Here is a 25104-nt window from a genome sequence, read left to right as displayed (position 1 = left end):
TGTGTATGCAGGCTGGAGGTGAAGGGTCCTGGGGCTGGTGACCTTTGGCCAGCCTTTCTTTCTCTTGGCCTCACTGTGCCTTTCTGTGTAATGGGCATCGGGACGGTCTCTAGTGCCCTGCTAACTCTGACCTGTTGGGCGCCTCTGGACCTTGGCCACACTGAAGGCAAAGCACAGGTGCCCAGCAAATATTTATGGTGCAGGGCCATCTTGCTGGGGAAGGAGGAGCTGTCCTGTGCCAGGCCTGCAGGTCTGAGCCAGGTGATAGGGATGGTGCCTCAGGGCCTAATCTAGGTGGTGGCGGTGAAGATGATGGGACTCGCCCCAGCCAGGACACTTTGTCATGCTGGGCGCAGTGTGGTTTGTGTTTGGAAGATGGTGATTCTTTAGGTTTTACAAAGTGTGCGTGGGCTTTAAACACTTTGTCAGCCCAACTCAAGAGGCAGCGGGCCTGGCCCTGAATGGGAGGTGGCTGGCTTCCGCCACCAAGGGGCCCCTGGCCCTCTGCTTGGAGTAAAATCAGCTGTCAGTAAAATCAGAAGGCGACCTCTGCCTCCAGTGGGGGGCGTGAAGGTTCTGGGGGGCAGTTGTTCTTGGCACATGGGGAGGTGGTCTGTAAGTGGTTGCTCTGTTCTAGTGAGAGTTCCGCCTGGGCCTTGAGGGGAAGTGGGACACCTGGGGAGAGGGGGGAGCTGACAATCACACTTGTGTTTCATGTTTTGTTTTTGTTTTTGTTTTGTTTGTTTTGGGGAATGTTTGGGAGGGGGTGGAGGGAGAAAAGGGAACAGAGCCTGAAGTTCTGGAGCCGTGGGCGGCGTGCGGGGTTTGCCTGGGCCACCGCTCCCCCTCGCCCAGTCCGAACCTGTGGGATGGGTAGCGGCCACGTTCTTTTTCCAGCCCAGACCCTCCTCCCTTCCAGCCAGGAGAACCCTTTGCAGTCATGGAGCTCGTTCCTTCTCCCCCGTCGTCACTGAGTCAACCGAGGCTCAGAAAGACAAGGGGACATGCGTCCTCAGGGTCTCAGAGGCTGTGGGACGGGCTGGAAACCCAGGGCCCTGACCCCAGCACAAAGCCGTGCAGTTCCTGGGTCCCCTCCACCCTCACGGACGGCCCAGGCAGCAGCGACTGATCCGGGCTGGAGTGAGTGTCGGGTGGGGCCACGGAGGTTATAATTTGGGGAACTGAGTAAACAAACAGGCCCTCCCTGAGAGTAAGAGAGAAGCGGCCCTGTGGCGGCCTCACAGATCAGCCTGTGTCCGAGAGACAGGCCCAGCCTGTCCCCCGCCACCACCTCCCACGGACAGTGAGGTGTTGTGGAAGGTTTTAAAAAGTCAGAGCTACACTCCCCTCCTACCCCCACTCCCACATGGAGTGCTTCCAGGAAAAGGGGAGGGGAAGGGGGCCAAGCCCCTGGGGTGACCGCTGCGTGGCCCCCCCAGCCTCACGGCTCACAGTGAGACTGATCCAGGGGCGTCTCCTCTCTGGGCCTCAGCTCCCTGTCTGCAAAATGGGGGTGAACCCGGCTCTGAGGGAGGGCGGTGAGAGTGGGGGTGATTGGAGGCCAGCGGCTGGACACAGGAGCCCTTTCTCTCACCGACCTGAGGCCAGCCAGGACCTGGGATCTCTCTACGCCTCTGTGGCCAGTGGCGGGCCATCTGTCTGAGCAGAGTGGCTACTTCCTCGGTGACCTGAGAGAGTCTGCCTGCTCCTGGGAGACCGAAGCTCCCATCCAAGTCAAGCCACTGAAGGCTGCCCTGCTCAGCTTCCCTGTTTTCTGGGGGAGATCGTGGCAGAATCTGAGAGGAGTTACTTCTGGGGCCTGCCCCACGAGGTGGGGGCTGGGCTGCCTGTCTGGTTGGAAGCCCCCAGACTGGGCCAGCAGACTTCCTGTGTGATTAGGGTCGAACCCCTTCACTCCCCTCCCTCCCCACCCCCCCACCCGCCTTCTAAGTCCCCTGTGTGACTTCTGAGAGCCTGGCTTTGTGAACGGGAGCTCTGTCTAGCCGCCAGTCTGGACCTTGGTTTCCCCCATGGCTCAATGAGGGGTTGGATGGAAGACTCTGGAAAAGCCCTCTGGGGGAAGTTCCAGATCATGAAAGGCCCTGCGGGACCCATGGACTGGTCCTCGCAGCCAAGAGCCCTCTTTCCTGGGTCCGACCCTCACGGGGTGGGTCAGGGCCCCTCCTCCGGACTCCTCCTTGAGTGGTTATGGTTCTAACTCTTCTCTCTGATAAGCCACCGGCAGGGCTCCGTCACCGTGGGCTCCCACGAGGTTTGTAGTGTGGCCTCAAGGGTCAGAGCTTGCTCCAGCAGCTGCAGCCAAGTGCCTCTGGAACAGTTCTTTAGGTTGTACCCCTTAGTTTTGTTGGCTGCAAAATGGGAACAGTAATAATACTTCACTGGGTTGTAAAGTTTAAATTACGTGATGCGTGTTTATAAATTGCACTTAGGTATACATAACACAGCGCTGGACACAAGATGCTCAATAGCTTTAATTAATACTTATGTTTATGTAGCTTTAATTCCTTAGCAGTGAAGAGATGAGTAAATGTCACTGCAAGGTTTACATTCGCTGGGCACATAAGGACCCCCGAGGCTATTTGGTTGATGCATCTGGTGGTTGCAGAGTGGGGGCTGGGGGTTTAGAGGGTTGGGTAGGGCCGATGCCGGCAAGGGCAGGGCCCTGGCTGGCTCTGACTTCCCCTCTTCCTTCTGGAAGGAGCGGTGCCTGAGACCACAGGCGCGGAGCTCATGCGACCGAGCTTGGCTTCCTTCCTCCTGGCCAGTATTCCTCCTGATCTGACTCATTGGCTTTGGGCCTTTGTTCTTGTCCTTGAACCTGGAGGGGATGGCCCATCCTGGGAGAGGCAGGGCCCTGGGGCGAGGCAGGGGCTGGACCGGGGATTTGCTGGTGGTCAGGTGACCCTCTCCCTGGTGGCAGGTCCCTCTGTAGCTCCAGATGACAGGCCTGCAGGCGTGAACCCCTGGTGTGACAGGCAGGGGACAAGACACTTGGGCCCTGGTGTCCCTGCTGACTCACCGTGTGCCAGGCACAAGGGTGTGCGTCGTGTTCGACACCGAAGTCCAGCTCTCCTGGGCTCTGTCTGTGCAGAGCTCGGGGAGAGATGCAATGAACGATAGTTACCAGCCCGATGCTGATTTAAACAATGGCCCCAGGGCAAACGTTTGTGATGAAGTGACTGTCCTAGAGAGTTCACATGTGTGGCCCCTTTGCCAGGCTCGTGCGGAACCCCATCTGAGGGACTGTCACAGCTATGCCTGTTCCTTGCCCTCCTGTCACAGGTGAGGGAGCCAGGCACCTGGTGGCCCAGGCATTCTCTGAGAGGGTGGGAGAGCGAGCCCCAGCATTTTCTCTCCCGGTGCCTCAGCTCCTTGTCAGGTAAAACGCCTGTCGCCTGTTGGGGTGGAGCTGGGGTGGAGGCCGGGGCGGGGTCCCGCTGCTGCCACACACAGGGCCTGGGTTGTCACTCTTGGGTGTGAGGATGACCACCGCTGCCTTTGGGATTGCAAAGCAGAACTGCCGGCCTGGGGAGCTGGGTTTGTAGTCCCCGAAATCCTTTCTTAATCCGTTCTTTGTGCTTGCTGAGACAGAAATACTACAGCGCTGCGTCCTTCTAAAGGCTGGGCAGGACACGGCTGCCCCAGGAGGGTGGTCCGCCTCGGCCCCCCACCAGAAGGAGCCCCACCAGGAAGGTGGCTCAGAGCCTCCTGGGAAACCCGCCCGGCCACTGCACGCTGGGAATGCACCTGAACGGGGCCCAAGGTTACACTGCGTGTCAGCGTTGGCTAAAGTGGTGGAGGGGGCAGTGTCAGCCAGTAGGTCATGTTCAATGGCATGATGTGTAGCCGGTGCAGTGAAAATACAGTTCTGTTTGCCAGCAAGTGCGTGTGTCTGTATAGGCGTAGAAAAGATACGGGAGGGAATTCATCGACCTGTGAACAGGTTTTTTAGGGATGTTAGGATGATGGATTATTTATTTCTTTTTCTTCATTCTTGCTTGATATCTTTTTCATGGGAAATATATTGAAATTTTTTAAATAGTCCTAGTGACCATATTTGGGGGAAAGTTTTGACTCTTCTGTTTGACTCCAGAATCTAAGCCCCAGGAGCCTGATGGGAACCCCGAGGGCAGGCTGGGGGAGATGCAGGAAGCAGGGGGGGCTCTGTGAGGGCGGCGTTTGAGTTGGGGCCTTGGAGCACAGGAGGGATCTTGGGCAACAGAGCTGGGGTACAGACAGGCAGAGGGAGTGGCCGAGTGCCGACAGTTGCCGGTCCTTTGAGTGGGGCTGGGGGACTCTGGCTAGAGAGAGGGGCAGGAGCCCCACCTGGTGGAGCCCTCAGTGCCTGGCGAGGGAACCGGGGAGTGGGGAGCCCTTTCTCATCAGCACTCAGTGGCTGGACTTTAGAAAGAGGAGTCTGTCTCTGCCTCAGTGAGAAGACGAACAACAAGCCCTCGCTGGGCCCTTTCTCTATGCCCTGCCAGGGGCACTGTGGCCACCCATGGGTGAGACTGTGGGGGTTCAAGCCAGAGACGGTGGGCTGGTTCCACAGCCTGGGGTCTCCTCCTGTGCCAGGCGGCGAGGGCAGATGTGAGCGGGTTCTCATTCAGCTGGGAAAGCCTGCAACCTGCCAGGCCTCCATCTTTAGGTTCCCTGCTCACCGCTCTGGCCAGAACATGTCCCCAGGCCCCCAGGTGACCTGTGTGGCTGCAGAAGGTGTACGAGGCAGCAGGCTGGGCCTCCCCTCTGCCTGTCTGTATTGTGCGACCTCAGCTCTCTGCTTCCCCATCTGCTGGCCGTAACTACTGCTGAGAGTGTCGTGAGCTGTATGAGGGGTGCCCGATGCCTGGTGCCTGGCACAGACCGAGCACTCCGAAGACAGTTGCTGCCCTTGGTGCAGTGCCCCTGCCAAGGTCAGGGCCTCCCTCCTGGAGGAGCCCAGGCATCCTGGACTCCGGTGGCAGGAGGGTGTTAGGCCAGGTCGCCCAGCAGTGAGCTCCGACCTCCCCCTCCGACCCGCAGTGGCTCCCACCTGCCGGCATCTGCCAGCGGTTGAGTCCTCAGTTTCCGGAGCTTGAGCCTTCAACTTTGAGCTTCCTCAGAGCTGTTGCGATCCATAAGCAAATAAGTGATCAGTGAAAAATTAGAAAATTAAGATAAGCAATAGGAAGAAGGTGAAAGTCGCCAATAACCCTACCACCCAGAAAGACTGACTTTCGGGCATTTCCCTGATGCATAACCAGCAGTGGGTTGTGGCATCTGTATGCATGTCCCCCGTCCCCCTGGGGTGGGTTGAATGGCTGCAGAATATCCCACCAGGTCCCACTAGCCTGCATTTCAACTTGCTCAGCCAAAGCCCTCTTGCTGGGCGTGTGGGCGGCTTCTGGGTCTCATCCCTGTACACAGTGCCCTGCTGGGCAGCCCCGGTCACCTGTGGTATCAATCCATCGATTGTACGGTCGAGAGCTCGCTCAGTGCCAGCTCGTGTGTGGGGCTGTGGGTGCCCGATGGGGAGGTGGCCATTGTCCCCACCCTCCTGAGGACCCGTTTCTGAAAGGACAGACAGCATGGAACCCAAGCCCAAGTGGTGGGGGGTAAGGGCATCTTTGGGAACCCAGGAAGGATTTGGAGGGCGGGGAGGCTTGTCAGAGGATGGGGTATCTGGGTGGGGACTAAGCTGTGAAGGAGGAGGATGGGGTCATGGGCAGAGGGGCAGCTCTGCATAGGCCCACAGCCGAGAGAGCGCAGGTTTCTGGGGAACCGGAATTCCGTAGGAACAGGTGGGTTTTCCGTGATTCTTGCTGGCCACGGCGGCAGCTGCCCCGTGTGCACTGCACTTCAGCGGTTGTTTGTCAAAGTGCCGATCCACCCGTTCCTCTGTGGGGCTGGGTGTCCTTCTCATGGTGGACACAGAAGCAGGGTGATGTGCCTGCCCCGCGTGAGAGTCCGGCAGACCCAAGCCTCTCAGTGTGGTGCCCCCACCCCCCACCCTGTGCCCGGAAAGGGCGAAGGGGCTCAGGTGCAGCCCGCTCAGCTCCAGTTTCTAGGCCCTTTCCAGGTCCTGTATCATTTGACAATCTGCTGGAGGAGGAAACTGAGGATCCGAGCTTAGGTGACAGCTTGGCTTGTGTGATGGGGTGGTGACCTTTCCTGCTGCTGATGTGTGACCTTGAGCTGGCCTGGCCAGCTCCAGATCCGGCCAGGACTGTACAGGAAGCAGCCTATTGGGATTGGAGGGCCCTTGGCTGACTCTGCCCCTGGGGGTAGGAAAGGGTCTGTCCCCAGGCCTGACCTGGCCTTTCTGAAAACACTGTCCTCTCCAGACTTAAGGTGCCTGGGAGACCCAGTTGAGGCTCTCTGGCATCATCTCACCACCAGGGACACATTTATGGGCTAGGCACTGGGGACATATCATGAATGAGACAGACGGGGTCCCTGCCCTCATCGGGGAAATGGATACTAAACAGTTAATTATTAAAGTGAAATTGTGCTGGTGACTGATGGGATTCTGACCTGAATGGGGAGGGGGCGGTGGCTGTTGGGGACAGTGCTTTCAGTGCCCCAGGTCAACAGGTGGGACTTGGAGCAATTTGATCGAGCCTGGCCGGCGGGCTCCGGCCTGCCCATATGGTGCTGGGTCGGGGGAGGAACGTCTTCCAGTGTCACAGTCGGAGGGTCCTATGTCAGGGCCTCGAGGGTCCAGTGCAGTGGAGTCCAGCCCTGTCACTGGAGAGTCAGGAGGTGTGAGGGATGTGCCCAAGGCCACCCAGTGGCAGTCAGTGCCCAGACCTGGGACCCAGAGCTCTTAACCCCGTGTCAGCGCTTGGAGTCTGTGCCTGGGATTTGCACTGCTTCGGGGAGACAAAACGCCTGTCTCTGCTCAGCCTCAGGCCCCCCCCCCCCCAGAAGTGGACCCAGCACTCGGGCCTGTGGGCCAAGAGCAGCTCCCGTGGAGCAGAGATGGCGCTGGGCAGGCACCTGGGATGAGGAATGTGGGGCTGGCAGGGCCTCCAGGGGGATCTTTCTGGTACCCCACCCCTTCTGGCCCCTCCAGAGCCCGAGGAGGCCTGCAGCTGGTGACCCAAGGGTGGGGTGAGGCCTGCGTCTCCTGCTGGCTCAGAGGGCAGCTGCGGGAGTCTTTGTTATTTGAATAAACTTTTCATCTTCTCTCTGCATAAGGCCTCACCGTGCTCACAGTCCCTGGCATTCCGGCCCGGATTGGGTTTCCTCTGGCCCAGCAGCAAACGCATAGTGAATTTTCATATTGGTTCATCTTCCTCCCTCCCCCTCCCCCTTGACCTCTCCCTCCCCCTGCCCCCACCTCACTTGCCTACAGGCAGGTGTGTGTGTGTGTGTGCATGAGCACACGTGTAGCCTGGACTCAGCGAAAAGGATGTTGGCGTCAGAGGGCACTCGGGTAACAAGATGTGGGAGTTGTCTTGGTTTAGTCCTTCCCCGTTAGGGCTGGGCCTCAGAATCTGGCACTTATTGGTGACTGGTTCTTGTTAGAACAGCAGCTGGCATTTATCTGGCTCTTGCCAACAGCCGGGCAGAATGCCAAGCACGTCACACATTGCCTTATTTAGTCCTCATAGCAGCTCTTTGAGGTGTCTACTATTTTCTCCCCATTTTACAGATGAAGAAACTGAGGCTTGGGGAGTCATGGACAGTAGCAGAGCCAGGTCTGCTGGTCACCAAGTTTGTGTTTTTACTGCAAACCTCTGTTCTGGGGCAGAATCTTCTCTGCAGCCTCCTTGCCCGTTGGCTATCCAGCCTGTGTTTGCACACCCCCAGTGACGGGGAGCTCTCTACCTCCAAGGGCCACCTGTTCTGCACTGGGCATCTTGGAAACCCCTCTCTGGAGTTTTATCTGTCTTTGGTGGGTCACTGGGGCCCAGGCTCTGGTTTGGCTTTGGTGTGTGCTTGCTCAGTTTTCCCAGTGTCTGTTCTCCCAGGGAATTATCCAGCTCTTTTGTTTGGGGAGGAGATCTAAGTTCTCCCCTCGTCCCCTTAGCCTCTCCTATGTGGTGTTCAGCCCTTTGCAGAATCATTCATCACGTACTGAGAAGGTTGCTGTTGAAACCGTAGAGGATTTTCATGGATCTCAATGTGATAAGATAAGGAAAAGAAAAGGTATAAATACAAGATACGAGGAGAGCAAGGTACACATGTCCTGCCCTCCTGAAGTTCCAAGCACTTTTCACCCAGCCACGCCCTTAGCCTGGTCTTCCCGTGGGAAGTGGGGCATGCGGTGTGTTGAGTGTTTGCTTTCACAGTCTTCACTGGCATTTCTCTTTCCATTTCCTCTTTCTGATTAGTTAACCTTTGGGGGCCCAGAAAGACTCTACTGCCTGGAGCTGCTGTTCTGGTCCCCCCGCTGGTCCCCACTAATTGGCATGAAACGCACCACAGAAAACTGCCATTAGCACAGATCAGCTGCCCCAGTGCCCAGCAGCCCTGTGAAGGAGAATCTCCTGCCCAGAGGATACCGAGGCTCAGAGGCACGGCCGCCGAAGCACCGAGCTGGGATTGGCTTTGTGTCTGTCTGGCTCCCCAGCCGGAGCTCTCTCAGGGGCAGCAGGGCGGAGAAGCTGAGCAGGGTGCACAGGGCCAGGTGGCTGGCCCTCCTGTGGCATCTCGCAGCTTTGGGGCTCTCCAGCGGCCTTTGCCTCTTCCTTGGCTCCTTTCTTCGTGGCTCCATTGGCCTGGGGTGTGGCCGTGGCCTTGGCCGTGTCGGGGCACAACACGGGACGCCAGCCTCGGGAGCCAACCTGAGATGTGCTTCGTGGTGCCCTCCGTGGCAGGCACAGCGCTGGCTCCAGGGGAGGGGTGGGTAGGTCGGTCCTGCCCTGGGTGGGGGATGCTGCAGGGGGCCTTGGCATCCCTTCTTCATTCACCCTTCCCGGCCGGGGTCTGTGCTCGAAGAGAGCAGGGACGCTTGGGTCCAGGTTCCAGAACAAGCTGCCAACTGTGAGCTGTGGGCACGGGGCTGCTGCCAGGCAGGGAGGGAGGGGTGGAGGGGATGAGAGGGCTTTTGTTTCCCTCTGTTTGTGTCCCGATAGGAACTGGCTTCCTCCCTCCAAGGTGTAAGGGGAAGGGCAGTCCCCTGGTGGCTGGGTCTGCAGTCTGCCTTGTTTTGGGCATTGCTCTGGGCCTGCATTTCAGCCGCCCCTCCCTCCGCAGGCCCTGCTGCCTCGAGCCCCCTCTTCCCAGCAGGCCAGGGTTGCTGAGCCATGGTTCGGTGTTTGCTCACTGAGAAGAGCTTCAAAGGCAGCTTTGTGAGAAATCCAGGCCTGCTCCTCCGGGCCTGCCGCCTTGCCCCAGAGCTGCCTTCGTGATGGGGAGGCCCAGCCAGCCTCTGCCCTGAGTCTCCCTCTCAGGCCCACTCGGCTCCCGTGCAGCTGCTTCGTGGCCATTTTGGCCTCCAAAATTGGATGGGCGTCCATCAGGTGTTGTTCACTCAGCCCGTGTTCAGCGAGCACCCACCTGGGCCAGGCAGGAGCTGGGTGCTGGGGAGGTGGCGGAACGAGGTCTTTGTCTGTGGGGAGCCCAGTCGAAGGGGCCTTTCACAGCAACACCTTAACGTAGCTGCAGAGTGCCAAGGAGAAGTGGGGACTGTGGTAGCAGAGGCTGTGGGGACAGGACTTGAGGGGGGTCCTGAAGACATGACGTTTGAGCCTGGCCAGACGGAGGGGGTGGGCTCTGGGGGAGGATTCCTGGCCAGAGACTCCAAGAGCAGAGCTAGTTTTCCTCTCTGCGTGCTGAGTTCCCACTGATTTCTTTCTCTCCACGCTGCTCTCACAAGGAGCTGGGCCAGCGACAGCTTGTGGGAGCTTGGCTGCTCCTTCTGTATTCCCCAGCCTCAGTTTCCCCATCTATGCAATGGAGACCTTGAACTTGGTCTCAGAGGGCCCTCTCCAGTCCAGTGGCCTGTTACCTGGCCTGGGAGCTGCCGGCCAGGTGAGTGGGGAGTGTCCCCGCAGAGTCACCAGGACCCGTGAGTTCTCTGAACTGCTTGGGTGCTGGGGCAGAGCAGCGAACAGAGTTGGGCTCAGCTTCACGGCCCAGTTTTGCTCTTACCTGTGGGTGTCACTTCACCTCTCTGAGCCTCAGAGTCCTTGTCTCTAAAAAGGGTTTGCCAGTTCGATTCCCAGGCAGGACACATGCCTAGGTTGTGGGCCAGGTCCCCAATGGGGGGGGGGGGGCGGCGGCGTGTGAGGGGCAACCAATCGGTGCATCTCTCACACATTGGTCCTTCTCTCCCTCTCTTTCTCCCTCCCTCCCTGCTCTCTAAAAATAAATAAAATATTTTTTTAAAAAAGGGTTTAGCAATACATCTGGGTGAGGGTTAAATGAAATAATGTGGACTGTAATTGTTAACACAGGGGGCTGCCTCTGTGCCCGGCACTGGGCTAAGTGTTACATACATTCGCTCGTGCCTCAGTTGTTGTAATTATGTGCAAATGGCAACTGCAAAACGTGGTGGTGGAAGAGATGAAGTTTGGGTTAGGCCTAGAATCTGGCTAAGGTCTGGAACTGTGGGAACAACGGGGAAGGGGTTCCGGCGGGAGGCACAGCCTAGGCGAGTGCACGGAGGCGGGAAGTACCTGAGTCAGGTAGGAAACGGGCAGGTGGGGCGTGGGAAGGGAAGTGAGATTGAGATCTTGGTGGATCCTGGATCCGATTCAGTGTCACGTGTTTTTGGGCTGCAGTTTGCCAGGCCCCAGGATGGATGCTGAGAATCCGGTGATACGGGAGCCCACAGTCTCCCCAGGCTGTGGGAAGCTGGCAGGAGCCTCCACAAATGCCACTCGTGGCTGTCTCTGCTGTTCCCACAGCTCTGGAATCCGGGGTTGAGCCCCGGTGTGAAGTGCTCTCTATCACCCGATGGCTGGCTGCCCTCGGGCCAGTCACGGGGCCTCACGGGCTCTGGTTCCTCAGTGGGGGTGACACCGGTCCCCACCTCCTGGGGCGGTCGCCAGGGCTCGGTATCCAGCTGTGGTAGACGCCCTGCAGGGTGCCGGCCCACGTGGGGAGCGCTGGGTGTCCTCGGCCTACATTGTGTCTCTCTGGCCGTGAGCATTAGGTAGGCTCCTAAACTGGCTCCTGCTTTGTTTCCTCCTCTGTGCCTGGGATAATGAGAAAGCTCCCTCCTCCTGGCCATTGTGATTTCCTCCCGAAGCCCCTCGCACAGAGCCGGCACCCCGTCAGAGGGCTGTCCTTATCGGGCGCCTTTGATGGGCTGCCGGATCTGGCTAGAGGTTTTCCCTTGTTAATAGCTGGCCCGGGGGAAGGGGTGACCCAGCAGAGGGTCCCTGCAGGGCACCTGCAGCCTGCGGGGAGGGAAACTCCATGGGTGGCAGCCACCTTCCCGAGGAAGGGGACAGCATTGTGTACATTCTCTCACCCCTGGGACTCAGCCACAGCCCGTGGGTTGGGCTTAAGCCTCCCTTTCTGTGGTGAGAAATCTCCGGGGTGTGTGTGTGGGGGGGCTGGTTGCTCAATGGGGGCGGTGTCTCCCTGTGGGGGGTGGCCCTGGCTCCAGATCTTGGCCCCTGGCCAACCGCTCTGGGCTTTCTTCCCATTCCTACTATGTGCCAAGCCTTGTCCCAGATGCAGCGGGTACTGCCAGGGGGAGTCGGGCAGGGAACGTGCCTCGACCCACTGTGAGATCAGCGGGGGTCTGCAAGTGTAGTGGGGTCACCTGTCAGCCTGGGCGCAGCACAGAGCTGAGGAGTGAGCTCAGGGGAGGGGAGGGGAGGGGAGGGGAGGGGAGGGGAGCGTTCCCGACCCGGAGAGCAGCCCGTGCTGGATCCTGTGGCAAGGAAGCATGCCCGGGGTCCTGGAGCATACCGAGGAGCCCCAGGCGCGGGAGCCATAGATTTCTGAGCAGGGTGGGGATCAGAGGGAAGGGGGTGGAAATTTGGAGGTTGTGGCAGGAACAGCATGGATTGGCCTGTCTGGGGTTAGCGACTCTGGGTGTAGTCTGGGCTGAGCTGTCCTGGCCCCGAGCTAGGACTTCACCCTGCTGGCTTTGTGCTGGGGAGCAGGGCATGGAGGGGTGGGAAGCCTCTTGGGCCCCAAAGTGGGGTCCCAGGTACTTGCCATTGCCCTGCAGGTGCTCTGAGCGCACCCCTTCTTCCGGCCATGCTCATAGTGTGAGCCTGGATCGGCCCCTTGGTGTCCCCAGGGACTAGTCCCCTTCTGGACGAGGACAGGCCGTGGTGGGGGTAGGACACTGATGTTCTGCCCCGTCTGGGATTTGGCTCTGCTGAGTTCCAGCTGCTAGTTCGGCACTTCTTAGAGGCCGGCTGCCCCACAGAGCCTGTCATTACCCGCCCCCAGCGGGTCCCCCCTGATTACCGACCCTGCTCAGGAGCCCTGTCAGCCTTTCTGTCAGCGACCACCCACGGGGCCAGTGCTGTATGGAGCCCCTGCCCCCAGAGGCTGGAAGATGGGGGTGAGACGACCACTTGATTCTCTGCTCGACTCGGACGCTGCCTGTCTGTCCCTAGAGGAGTCGCCTTCTCTGGGTCTCAGTGTCCTCCTCTTTGACGTGGAGCATGTACACGTGTGTAACACGTGTAAACATGTAGCACCACACTGGGCACGAGGAGGCGTGGAGCAAGTAGCTGTTGCTACTGTGTGTTGATTGACATCGTAGGGGTGGTCGAGGAGAGCGTCCTGTGCCAGGCACTGGGGCCAGGCACACTGGCGCCTGGGACCTAGGAGAGCATCCACACCTCTCCAGACCTCGCCTTTCCCTGCTCTCTGCCACCTGGGGAAATGGACCCTGGCCCCGCTCTTCCTCTGCTGTTCCTCCAGCTCTGGGGTGGAAGGCTGGTGTCCTGGGCCCTCTTCCCCAAGTTCCCACCCCGGCCCTGCTCCCTGTGCTGGGGGAACTAGGCAGACAGGTTCTGGGCTGCCCCGCCCTGCAGGGTGCTGCTTTCCTGGTTTCAGTCGCGAATCTCTCATCTCAGCCCTGAAACTGGGCCGGGCTGGTGGTGAGGCCCGGCCCCTGGCGCTCACTGGAGGGACCGGACGGGCCAGGAGCAGGTCTGGCATGGCGCCCTCAGCTCAGGTCACATCAGGGCTGGGACGAGTATGACGCCCCCAGGGTTGGCACAAGGCCACTGTGCTCACAGCTGGAGGTCTTCCTCTTCATCCTGGCACCCTGCTGTCATTTGGGGGGGTCCCTGGCCTGGGTCCGATCCTGGCTTTGCCACTTCTCAGCAGAGGGAGGTCTCGGTTCTCTGGGTCTCTGCTTGCTTGTCTGACATGTTCCTCCTCCGCTGTGACACCACCTGCCCTGGGGTTGACTTGAGGATTTGGGGCGGGGGTGACCCAGGTGAAAGATTTAGCTTAGGTGTGCCACGTGCTGGGTTTTGGGAGGGCCACGAGAAAGCACAGAGACCCCTCAGCTTGGCATTCCAGACCCCCCAGGGTATTCCCTTTCCAGGTCCTTTCTCTGAGGACCTGACTCTCCTTCCTCCCAGTCTCAGCTCAACAAGCACTTTCTTCTCTGAGCCTCAGTTTCCCCATGTGAGCAGTGGGCTCAGTACCCATCTCGTCCCCATCCAGAGCCTGACTGGAACTTCAGGCCTCCTGGGGCTTCCCCAGTTCTTGCCCAGCCCCCACTATCTGAACGCAGGAAGTAGCGTGATCCTTAACGTTGTCAGTTTGGAAAATCAGAGATTACTGTCCTTCCGGCTGCTGTTGGTGCAGGTCCTGGGGATGGGGGGACGGTGGCTGTTCGGCCTTTGTTTCAGGGGTTCCTCCCTGGGTTAGAAGCTTGGACAAGAGGCATTTCGTAGGAGACCTCATGAGTGATGCCTCTTCTTGTCAGGGTAAAGCGCTTTACTTTCCATGCTCAAAGATCTTCTTACAGCCCCATCAGGCATCTACTGTTGCGCCACCTTGCGGAGATGGAGATGGACTCAGAGAGGGCAAGTGCCCTGGCCAAAGCCACACAGCTAGTAGATGACCGGTCTGGGACTTGACCTCAGAGCACACGTGCCCAGAGGAGATGGTGCTGAGTCCTGTCCCCCCACCCAACCCCCATCCTTCTGTTCAGCCTGGGGTGTGTGTGGGGGGGGGAGGGCACTGTGGTCATCTCCCTCTCGGAGCTGACTCACCAGCAGCTCAGAGGAGGTGCAGGGCCAGCATCCTGGTCAGCTCCCGGTGCCAGGACAACACTGATTAGATGGTCATTGAGATTTTAGATCAGCTGAGCCAACGGCGACCCACCCACCCATTGTATAAGTGGAATGACTGAGGCTCAGAGAAGATGGACAAGTTAGGGTCCTGCTGTCATTTGGGGGGGTCCCTGGCCCCCCCAAAAAGGTTCTCCACCAGCGCCGACCAGGTGGGGGATGGAGGCCCCAGGCCTCTGTGCTGACTCTGGCAGAGTAGCCAGTGGTGGGAAAGCCACTTTGCCTCTCTGAACCTCAGTCTCCTCATCTGTAAAATGGGGACAGTAAATTCTGCTTTGCCTGCCTCTTGGGACCAGGCAAAGACCCAGCGGGAAAGTGTAAGGCAGGCTTTGGAAATTCCATTGCGCTGTGGTGGGGGAGGCAGGAGGAGGAAGAGGCCTTAGGGGGGGACAAGGTTTGAGACCCGCCTCTCTCCCTTTGAGGCTGCGCATCTTTGAGAAAGTCCCTGGGTCTCCCCAAGCTTCAGTTTCTTTATCTGTGGAGTGGGCACAACAATGTGTGTTTGTATTTGCTGTTGAACACATGTACGTGTTCTAAAGAGCCTAGCATGCCTGGTAAACTGTGGGAGTTCTGGGGGCAGCATTAGGGGGCCTGGCTGGTGAGCAGACGCCTGAGTCACCCTTGATGGTCCCAAAGGGGACAGGCTTTGCGGACAGGGTTCCAGGCATCTCGGGGCAGACCCATCGAAAGATCCAGGGATATAAAATACAAGATCCCTTTCCAACCAGTTCACTGAAAGGTGTGACTCAGGCCCACTCCCAGAATTCAGGGGCTGCCCTTGTGGCTGGTGAGGGAATCGGGGCCCCCACAGGTGGGCCCTTTCTATGACAACCTCCGGAACAGCACGTGAGGCTTTGGTGACTGACAGGGAGAAGAGACCTTCCAGGAGGGAACCACTGAGCTTTCTGAGCCTTGGTTCACACACCTGTGAAAGGGGGGCTTGACTCAGCGCCTTCGTTTCTGGGGCCATCTGAAGAGTCTGCGTGTGTGTCTTGGGCCCTCTCGATTCTGTGGGACTTGCTGGCAGAGGGGCGCAAAGGGGGCTGCGCTAGGCCCTGGGCACTGGCAGAGGTGGATGATTCTGCTGGGGGTCTCTCCCAGGTCGGGCGGGGGTCTCTCCCAGGTCGGGCGGGGCCCGAGTTCCGGGGCGTTCCTTGCATCCACCTGGCCTACCTTTTCCACCCCACCCTTGGCTGCTCGGTCCCTTCATCCTGTGGGCTCTCTTCTCCTCTGGTCTCCATCTGTCGAAGACTTGTCCACACTTATCATTTTTATTATTTTGTGATTCTTTCCCAGGTTGTTTCTTTGAGAAAGCCATTTTGTTTTTTGGATTTGTCAAACTATTCAAGTTATACCTGTGAGTGAAAATGTTAGTCCCTTACAGGGTTGTTAACAGGCTGGGCACAGTGATAATTAATGGTGACATTTATGCAGGCCTGACCTGGGCGCTCACCTGCCATCCCTGACCTGCCAGCGCTGTGAGCAGCTTTTGTGATGCCCGTTTTGCAGACGAGGAGCTGGAGGTCCTGAGAGAGCTGGGCAGTCGCAGGGCTGGGGATCGGCAGAACTGGGACTCCTGCGCCCACCACGTGCTCCTCCCCGGGAGCCTGGGGGCCTGGGCCTGGGCGGCAGGCTCCCTCAGTCCCACTCTCTTCTCTCACAGGACCTGTGCTGAGTCAGTGCAGGGAGGAGGGGTGGGGGGCAGATGTGGAAGGTCGGTGAGGCTGGCACACCCCCTCAGAGCAACTGGATCCCTACAACGAGCGTGGGGTCTCCCAGTTCCTGGGCGGAGGACCCCCAAGGGTTGGCCCTGCTTCTGGAGATGGGGCCACAGCCTGCTTCCAGTTTGCCCTCTGGGCCGGGGTGGGGGGCTGTCCTGCAGAGCCCGGTGAGCAGGGGTCAGAGCCAGGATCAGGAGGGGGTCAGCGGGCTGCTGCTTGAACACAGAGTGCCCCAGTCTGGCTGTGAGAGCTCAGGTGAAACCCTCACCCTCTGGTTGTGAGCCTTGGTCTTGGAGACCCCAGATCCCACAGAGTATGGTGTCTCCAGAAGCTGTGGAAGGAAGAGGAGCTAGTGCGGGCAGGTGTGCAGGAGAGAGGGGCGCCTGAGGCCTCGGGGAACACCCAGATTCCCGGCAGGGACGTGACAGTGAGAAGTCAAGTGTGAAATCCGTGTGGCAGCCCCGGGGGTGTAGCCCGGCCGGACCCTGCCACTGTGGCCTCCCCGAGGTCCAGACTCCTCACGCTCTGCCTCCTGTGGTGCTTCCTTTGTGCAGCACGGGGCAGTCCCTCCCGAGCCGACTTAGGACACGTCTCAAGAATGTGCTCGGGCTTCCTCTGCCAAGAAGCTACCATGGCCCGTTCCCCCCAGGCTTCCCTCTCCTGCGCTCCCTTTACTGCCCAGCACCCTGGCAATGCCGCCTCTTAGTCCTTAACCCCTCGGGGATGCCATTGCCCCCACCCTCACCCAGCCTTTCCCGTCCAGTGGGGCCTGGAGCAGAGGAGGCCCTCAGTAACCATTTGGTGATGGACTCCTGCCCCCAGCACCTGCCGGTGCCAGGACACAGGGGTGAGCTAAGGGGACCCAATGGTGACCGAAAGGGCACAAGGCCACAGTCAGTCCTTGGACCGATACGAGCATCCTAATCTCTTTGGGTCCCGAGTCCGAGAGCAAGGCTGGGTAGTGAGAGAGCCTGTGCTCTTCCCTCTGGTTCTGGAGTTTTGGGGAGGAGAGGGTTTTCCTGAAAGCAGATCAGATCTGTACGGTTCTGGAGTTCAGAGAGCAAGGCAGGCCTGCAGTTGCAGTTGGGTGGGATGCCGGCCAGGCCTGCTGCCCTCTGGGGGTGCGTGGCCCGTGGGGCTGCTTCCTCTCGTCCTCCACCGAGTGAGGCCCCCCGAGTTTCAGCATGCACGCTGTCCTCTCCCCACCTGCTGTCTGGTGACCTCTGCCCCGGCCCCCAGTCCCACACGCCTGGACCCTGGTCCTGCAGCCTTACTTGAATAATGCGAGAGGTCTGGTGTGAATTTCATCACCTCCCAGCCCACCCTGGCCCCTCTCAGCCCGGATGTTTCAGGTCTGTCGGCTTCATGTTTGCCTTCTGGCTCTGTCTGGGTCACCTCGTTCGGGTTGTCACTTCCTCGGCCTCTGCTGGCTTCCTCTCAGCCCACAGCCCCGCCCAGCCCGGGCCTCCACACTGCTGGTCCCTCCACGGGGTGATGCCTGGGCCTCCACTTGGCTGGACTTGCCCTTCCTGTCCTTTTTCCTCGTCTGGCCCTCTACACCCTGCCTGGATGCGGTGTCTGGCCTTTGCTGACGCTGCAGATGGGACCCTGGTTCAGCTTCCTCCCGGAGCTGACTCCCGGAGGGGCAGGGCAGATTCCGGCCCTTCTAGCAATAATGCTGTGTGTGAGGCTTGGCGTACCAGGGCTGGCTGAGGCCTCCCAGAGCTGTGGCTGCAGGACCCTCAAGACTGGAGGGCCCGAGCCTCCTCATCCTGCATGCTGAGAGCTAGCTAGCCTGCTGGGGGCCAGGCTGCTTGGGACGAAATCCCCGGTCAAGACTGTGTGTGTGGGCTGATGGCAGAGAACTGGACTGTCCTGTTTTGGGACCGGGAGCCCCTTCACCCCTAAAATGGGAAGACAATAGCCCTGACTCCCTAGGGTTTTCTGGAAGATTCTTTGGGATCATGTAAAACTTGCCCAGCACTGGCTCGGGTTAACAATCAATGATAACTGTTAGGATGAAGATCACGTGATTTACCAACATTGTTATCATCCAGGACCCTGTTTTCTCTAACTGACCCTGATTCATTTCCCTGTCTTTCCCACCTACCCCCCCTCCTAACCCCCCATCTCGCCTCATCATTTTTCAAAAACAATTCCCATGGCCTTTTGGCCTTTGAGAGGGTTCTGGTTGTTTATGGTTTTTAAGGAATAGGCATTTACAGCAAATCCCTCATTTGTCCTCCTTGTCCCATGCCTGAGTCAGGGTCCAGGAAACCGACACGGCTCATTCCAGGACAGGCAAGCGCAGGCAGGCCCGTGCCCGCGGAGGGTGCCATGGGCCGAGCTGCATTCAGAGGGAGTGTGGGGGGGGGAGCTTGCCTGAGACCCACGTGGGGGATGCGGCCCGTGCTATCTTTGTTAGTCTTCCTCCCCAGCCACCACCCCCTGGCCTGGCCCCCGGGCCACATCCCAGCTAGACCGCCTGCCAGCTGTGTGACCTTGTGCCAAAGACTTCTCCTCTCTGGGTCTCAGTTTTCTCCTCTCTAAAATGGGGTGGCGCTGCCCTACCTGACAAAGCCATTGAGAGGAGTGAATGAAATGCCGATCTGGCCAGGTGCCCTCTGTACCCAGGGACCAGCCATGGGAGGGACAGTTTCATATCAGCCCTTCTCCTTCAAGAACAGACCTTGAAAACTGGAATCCAAGACTGTCACAGGTAACAGGGCCTGTCCATTATTGAGTCCAGTCCTCTTGGTGTGCAGGGGGAAACTGAGGCCCAGAAAGATCACTGCACAGTGGGCCAGCACCCCCCGCAGTCGGCGGGACTCAGCACCAGGAAGTCTCTCCCAAGGAGAAGGCCCTCTTGCCATGGGTCACAGCCCTCTCTGGGCCTCAGCTTCTCTGTCTGTAGTGTGGGATGTCCTGGTAGCGTGAGCCTGGAGCGTCTAGCCTGCGCTGGGCCTGCTCTGGAGGCCGCAGTACTTGCCGTCTCTATTCAGAAACTGTTTTGGCGGACAGCAGAAGCAAACGGCCAATGCAAGCACACAGGCTGGGAGCCTGGCAGCTGAGTCAGTTGTAGAATGCTTACTCTTCGCCGTGAGGAGGATCGTGCTTGTAAAAGAGTTCCAATGCAGTAAAAGTGGGTACAGACAGGTAGTGGAAGGGACTTTGTGCGCGTCGTCCCCACGCCCGGAGGCCCTGCCTTAACAGTCTGGAGTACGTCCTTCCCAACCTTTCCCATAAGTGTCCAGGCACAGACCATCACTGTGCACGAACAGGGGTCACATTCAGTGATGGGGTGTTTGACGTGTGATTCTGTAACTTGCTCTTCTTTATGTGGCAGGGTGTGGACACCTGCCCTTGTCGGCACACACACCTGTGGGGCCCCTCCGTCTCCTCCCTGACGACTGTCATTGTGCCCACAGCCCTTGTTCTCAGCACCCCCAGCCCCAGGGTCACGTGCCTGTCCCTCCACATGCTGGTCTGACGGGGACAATGGAATCTTGGTCCCGTTCCCACTTGATTGGCGACTGTGAGGCTGAGTGTCTTTGTCCCTCGGTTCCTGGTGATGTCCCTGTCTGGGGTCATGGCCCACTTCCCTGTCTGGAGGTTCACCCAGGCGTGTGCAGGAAACACACAATTCTGCCCAGAAACGCAAGGCCGACGAGAGCAAACAGCTTTACGGGCAGGAATTTGGGGTGTTGTGGAGGCTCCTCCTTGGGGCAGGGTTGCCGAGTGTGTAAATGACCACAATGACCTCACGTCCGTTTGTCCTTCCCTTCCAGAGAAAACCAACAAGATCCTGGCGGAGTTCCTCCAGTTTTACGAGGACCAGTATGGCGTTGCCCTGTTCAGCAGCATGCGCCACGAGATTGAGGGCACCGGGGCGCCGCAGGCCCAGCTGCTCTGGCGAAAGGTGAGAGGCCAGGAGCCGGGGACAGGGCGGGCTCTGGTCGGGTTCTGACATCACTGACCACGTGGTCTCCAGCTAGTGCCTTCCTTCTCTGGGCCTCAGTTTCCCATTGTTGCCCTGATGGTCTCTGAGGGCCCCACCCACCTTCTGAATAGACAGATGACCTGGATCCAAGTTCCTTTGTCACTGTGGGTGACTCCCGCCAGCTCCACCCCTCTAGCACTTGGGCTCCAGAGTCATCTGGACAGGCCAGGATTCCAGCCAAAGCCTTTTCTTACTGTCTTTGTGTCTGTGAACAAATCACTTAGCCTTGGGGAGTCTCAGTCTACTCCGCTGTGAAATGGGACCAGCACCCTCCTGCACAGATGGTTATAAGAGTTAAAGGTTCGAGTCAACCGGCTGCCTGGGGCAGGGAGGGTGTTGGTGAGTGTCAGCTGACACTGTCGTTGTCACCGGCCTCGTCATTATCCCATTGTTAGTAGTAGGATTGTGTTGGCCAGCATTTGTCCACTGGGGGGTTGGAAGCTCCCTTTGAGGTGCTGAGGCCGGTGTCATAGGGGGGATGGGGTCTGGATCCCAAGGGTCTGGTAGGAAAAGACTCGGGGACCTGGGTTCCAGTTCTCTCAGTTGGTTCGACAGCCCTCAAGGCCCAGTCTCCCCATCTGATAAGTGGGCACCTCCTGCCTCGGGCTGTGGCGTGGGTCTGGTGAGAAGACTCCTGGCCTGTGGTCAGGGCAGATAGGGTCCCGGAGGGCGGTGTGAGTTCTGATCCACTGTGGCTTCACCTGACTGAGCCTCGGTTTCTCTGTTTGTCAAATGGCATCTAGGGAGGAGTCAGAGCAGCTTCATGGAGGGGTCAGGGCTTCGTGGGGCCTGGGCATGGGGGGCAGATGGGCATGGGGACACAGGGGAGGCAGTGGAGTGGACAGACGGCCAAGGAGGCCTGGCACTGGGATTTCCATTTCATTTCATTTCATTCCACCCTGCATCCTCCCCTAAACCACGTGAGACTGAAAATGTTCCTGTATACCCAGAGATCAAAGGGGCGGAGCTGGCGGTCCTAGACTCAACTCTGAGGGTTTATCACCCTTTGGTGCCTTCTCTGTAGGAGGAACCGCTGGAGGCATTAGCTGCTGGGGTTGTGGGGGTGGATGGAGAGAGAGCTGCTGCTGATACTGAGGATCAGCTTGCCAGAAAGAGCGGCAGGCCCCGTGTCGGGGCACCCTGACTATGTCAGGTCATGAGTTGGGGCCATGCTGCCCCTGCTGGCCCTGCAGACACTCCAGGGCCCAGACAGTAAACAGCTGTTTACACAATCAAGTGGGCACTCTCAAGGAGATTACCAGGTGAACGCAGACATTGGGGGCCTGGCCTCATCTGGGTGGACCCCGAGGGCTTCCTGGAAGAAGGGCCATCTCAGCTGAGGACCCAAGGGGGAAGGTGAATCTGGCTGTGGCAATGGCATGGGCAAAGGCCCAGGGCTGAGTCCTTAAACTGTTACAGAACAGAGTGGAGGATGGGGCTGAATGCTATAAAAGACTCCTCTTTTTCTCCGGGGGTTCCTCCCCCGTACTAGGTTCACTTTGCCTGCTGACATAGGAAAGATGTCTCTCAATACTAGAGATCAGTTAAAAGGAAAGGAATTATTTAAAAATTATACAGACTAAGGTTCTTTAGAATACCCACAAATGCACACAGTCCTTCTTTCTCCCTCTGCCCAGTCTGGGGTACTGTGTCTCAGGAAAGAAGTAGAAGTCGACGATTCAGGCCCCCAGCACCATCCACCTGGCAACAAGGGAGCACTTCCAAAGCTGCATGGTCACCAAAAAGACCCGTGGTCCCAAAAAGAGACCCCACATGGCTGCCTCCCTGGGCTCACATCCCAGTGCCAATCTTCCTCTGCAGCCTCATTTCTGGCTCCTCCCATGAGTGGCGTGGAGCCAATTATCTCCAAACTCTTCTGGACCTCATTACAAATCCCTATTTGGGGTCCCCCTCTTGGCTGCACCCTGTTACAAATCCCTCCTTTCAGATATAAACCCCCTTTATAATCACACAAAGGGCAATGGACGAAGGTCTCATCTTCTTGTAACTACTTCCAGCTGAACATGGACGTCGTCCTACCTACCCTTGGGTCAGGGGTGCCCTGAAAGGAGGCTGGGTGCAGCACAGAGGAGGTTCTTCCTGTACGGGGAAGGACCTTACAGAATCCAGGTCAGTTGGTTGTCATCAGCCTTTGGACACGAAACCTCAGGCTGAAACACTTATCAGCCCTGAATGACCCTTTCTGGGTCCCAAGTGGCAAAGGCATTCTCCCCAACTGGTTACAGGCGACCTTCCCTAGGCCTTAGAGATGCCCTTAACTAGGTCTTCAGATACAGAGGATTTCTGATCAGAAACAGAACCAAACTGAAACCACATTTCCATAAAATCAGCAAACAAGTAGTTGAGGTTTCCATTCCTTCAGGTTTAAAACGTTCACAACCTTTCCTACATAGTTTTACCCATCCAGATTTAACCATAATTCACTTTTAATCCCTGGTCCTTTCCCACACTGGGAAGGACTATACTTAAGCTCAGTACTTAAACTCAGTATCTGGCAGTCAAAAGTTCCTAGATTTGCACGGTCATCCTGAAGCTTTCTGAAGCTTAGACCTTGTCAACACCCTATAAATCAGATGGTCACCCTTGAACCCCAGTTTATGACCTTCAGAACCAGAGCCCTCCCTATCAGAACCAGTTACACAGAGAATCTGACTGGTGCAGTGCCCACACAGCAGCAACACACAGCCCATAATCTGAAGAGAGCCCTTAGCCCTCTACCTCGCCCAGTTCCAAGATAGTGGGACTCTCATGTGACCCATCATCCAAGATGGCAGCCCTCATGCATGACCCATCCTCCATCGTGGAGCACTCACGTGGCTCATCCTACATTTTACCCCAAATGACGGTGCACCCACATAGCTTTGCTGTCCAATCCCCAACATACATGCAGGGTCGGCTTACATAGCCTAGGGGTTTTATTCCTCCCCAAACCTGAGTGCAGGTTCCCTTAGTGCCACCTGGGCTCACTGAAACTGTAAGTGAGCAGACAGGGGCAACCTGGAAGCAGCATCCTGACCAAACCATTATCCACAAGTCCATTATTCTAAAACAGTGCTCAGAAACAAGTTTCAACCAGACCATTTCGTGTCTCTGCTCCCTTCCCCGTTTCCTTTCCTTTTCACCTTTCTGGGCGTGATTAGGCAGCCGATGCCCTCAGGGTGCAGAGAAATTCTCAGAGACTGGGGAGATTCCTAAGTCTCACTCTCCCACACCTGAGGGGGTCGGTCTTCCACAGGTAATTATTGTCCCATCTGGGTCACCAAAACCCGTTACAGAACAGACCAGGGGATGGGGCTGAATGCTATAAAAGACCCCCCTTTTTCTCCGGGGGTTCCTCCCCGATACTAGGTTTGCTTTGCCTGCCGCCAGAGGAAAGACATCGCTCAATACCAGAGATCAGTGAAAAGGAAAGGAATTATTATTTATTTAAAAGTTATACAGACCAAAGTCCTTTAGAATATCCACAAATGCACACAGTCCTTCCTTCTCCCTCTGCCCAGTCTGGGGTACTGTGTCTCAGGAAAGAAGTAGAAAGTCCGTGATTCAGGGCCGCAGCACCATCCACGTGGCAACAAGGGAGCACTTCCAAAGCTGCGTGGTCACCGAAAAGACGCGTGGTCCCAAAGAGAGACCCCACATGGCTGCCTCGCCTGGGTTTAAATCCCCCCGCCAGTCTCCCTCTGCAGCCTCATTTCTGGCTCCTCCCACCATTGGCCACAGCTGCGAGCATTCCAGGCAGGTGTGCCTGTGGTGTGGAGCCAATCATCTCCAAGCTCTTCTGGACCCCGTTACAAATCTCTCTTTTGGGCCCCCTCTTGGCTGCACCCTGTTACAGAAGGTCTTGCTCAGGGTGGTGGGGGCAGGATGCCAGCCGGGCTCCAGGTTCCCAGCCACAGGCTCTTCCTGCCCCGACTCCCAGCCCCTTGGGGTGGAGGGTCACTCAGGGCTGTGTGTCAGAGCTGCTCAGAGTGTGGCATGGTGCTCAGAACGGCACTTTGATTTTGGACCCAGAAAAGATCGGTCCCCTGGTGTCATGGCAACCGCCCGACCCCCTGAAGACAGAGGGCGAGTGTCTGGCAGGGGCACACGTGTGATAGGGAAGGAGGCAGGCGAGCTGCTTCGAGTGGGCAGAACTGGAATTGTCCCCTGTTTGGAAAGAAATGTCACAGAGATCCCGGCCCCAATAACCCAAGAGAGACGTGGGGGCTGGCTGATGGCACTGAGTTTTTACTCTGTGGGAGACATGCCTCTATGTCACAAGGGTGCATAGTCGTCATCGGGAAACAGCTCCCACGTAAGCCAGACGAGAGAAATCACCCACGACCCCCGGCAAGTCCGAGTTTGGCTCCCCGTTTGCCTTTCAGGAACCGGCCATCGCGGCGTGAAGTCGGGATGGTAATACCACAGTAATAGAAATGATAATGTTCCTCCTCCTCCTCATCACACCAATAGTCGTCTTTATAAGAAAAATAATAATACAATAAAAAGTAGCGATAATACAAATGGAAAAACAGGTGTTTCAGGCGGGCACAGTTTGTCAGCTGGCGCAACTCTGCACTGTCTGAGGGGCTGCAGTTGTGTCCACATCACAGCTGTGGGTGCCGAGGCTTGGCCAGGTCTAGCTGCTTGTCCCGGATCCCCCTCCATGCCCCCCTGCCCCGGCGTGGGCCGTGGGGCTGGGACTGGACCCCGGGCTGTTGGAACCGGGGTCTGTGCGCTCACCTTCGCCATGCCCCCAGAGTCCCACCACTGTGTTGCTGCGCTTTGCAGAGTCCAAAATTTTTTGGCTGGGCTGTCACCTCTGTCTCATTTCCTGCAGACCTTCCAATGGAAACAAAACACAGCTCTGCCATTTGAAAGTCTTAAAAATAAAACCCAAACCCGCAACCAACCACCCATTATGGGCTGCCCAGGACTTGGGGGTGGACTGGGGCGGGGGCAGGGTGCCCCCATGGGCCTGGGAAGGCCTGCCCTTAGCCACAGCCTCCCCTGCCCCAGGAGGGGCTCCTGCCGAGCAGGGCCTGGGGCCAGCAGGGCTCTCAGCAGGGTGTAGGAGAATTCTCTCTGCTCTCTTCCCAGAAGACCTGGGACTGAGAGGTGGGTTGAGAGCAGGCCCTGTCTAAATATA

At 57.9% G+C, this 25104-nt stretch overlaps 1 protein-coding gene across 1 annotated transcript in view; it reads left to right on the top strand.

The window, feature by feature from the left end:
• NIBAN2 (niban apoptosis regulator 2) overlaps positions 1 to 25104 on the top strand; it is a 50642-nt gene that overhangs the window by 8754 nt on the left and 16784 nt on the right. The window contains exon 2 of the mRNA XM_037036455.1: positions 19744 to 19874. Within this exon, the coding sequence (XP_036892350.1) occupies positions 19744 to 19874 (131 nt within the window). The remainder of the gene's footprint in view (positions 1 to 19743; positions 19875 to 25104) is intronic.

Source organism: Sturnira hondurensis, unplaced genomic scaffold (genome assembly GCF_014824575.4).
Source record: "Sturnira hondurensis isolate 20B ecotype Veracruz unplaced genomic scaffold, ASM1482457v3 Scaffold0022908, whole genome shotgun sequence".
Taxonomy (NCBI): Eukaryota; Metazoa; Chordata; class Mammalia; order Chiroptera; family Phyllostomidae; genus Sturnira; species Sturnira hondurensis.
The sequence above is the reverse complement of the archived record's forward strand: the minus strand, read 5'-3'. Positions and strand labels throughout refer to the sequence as shown.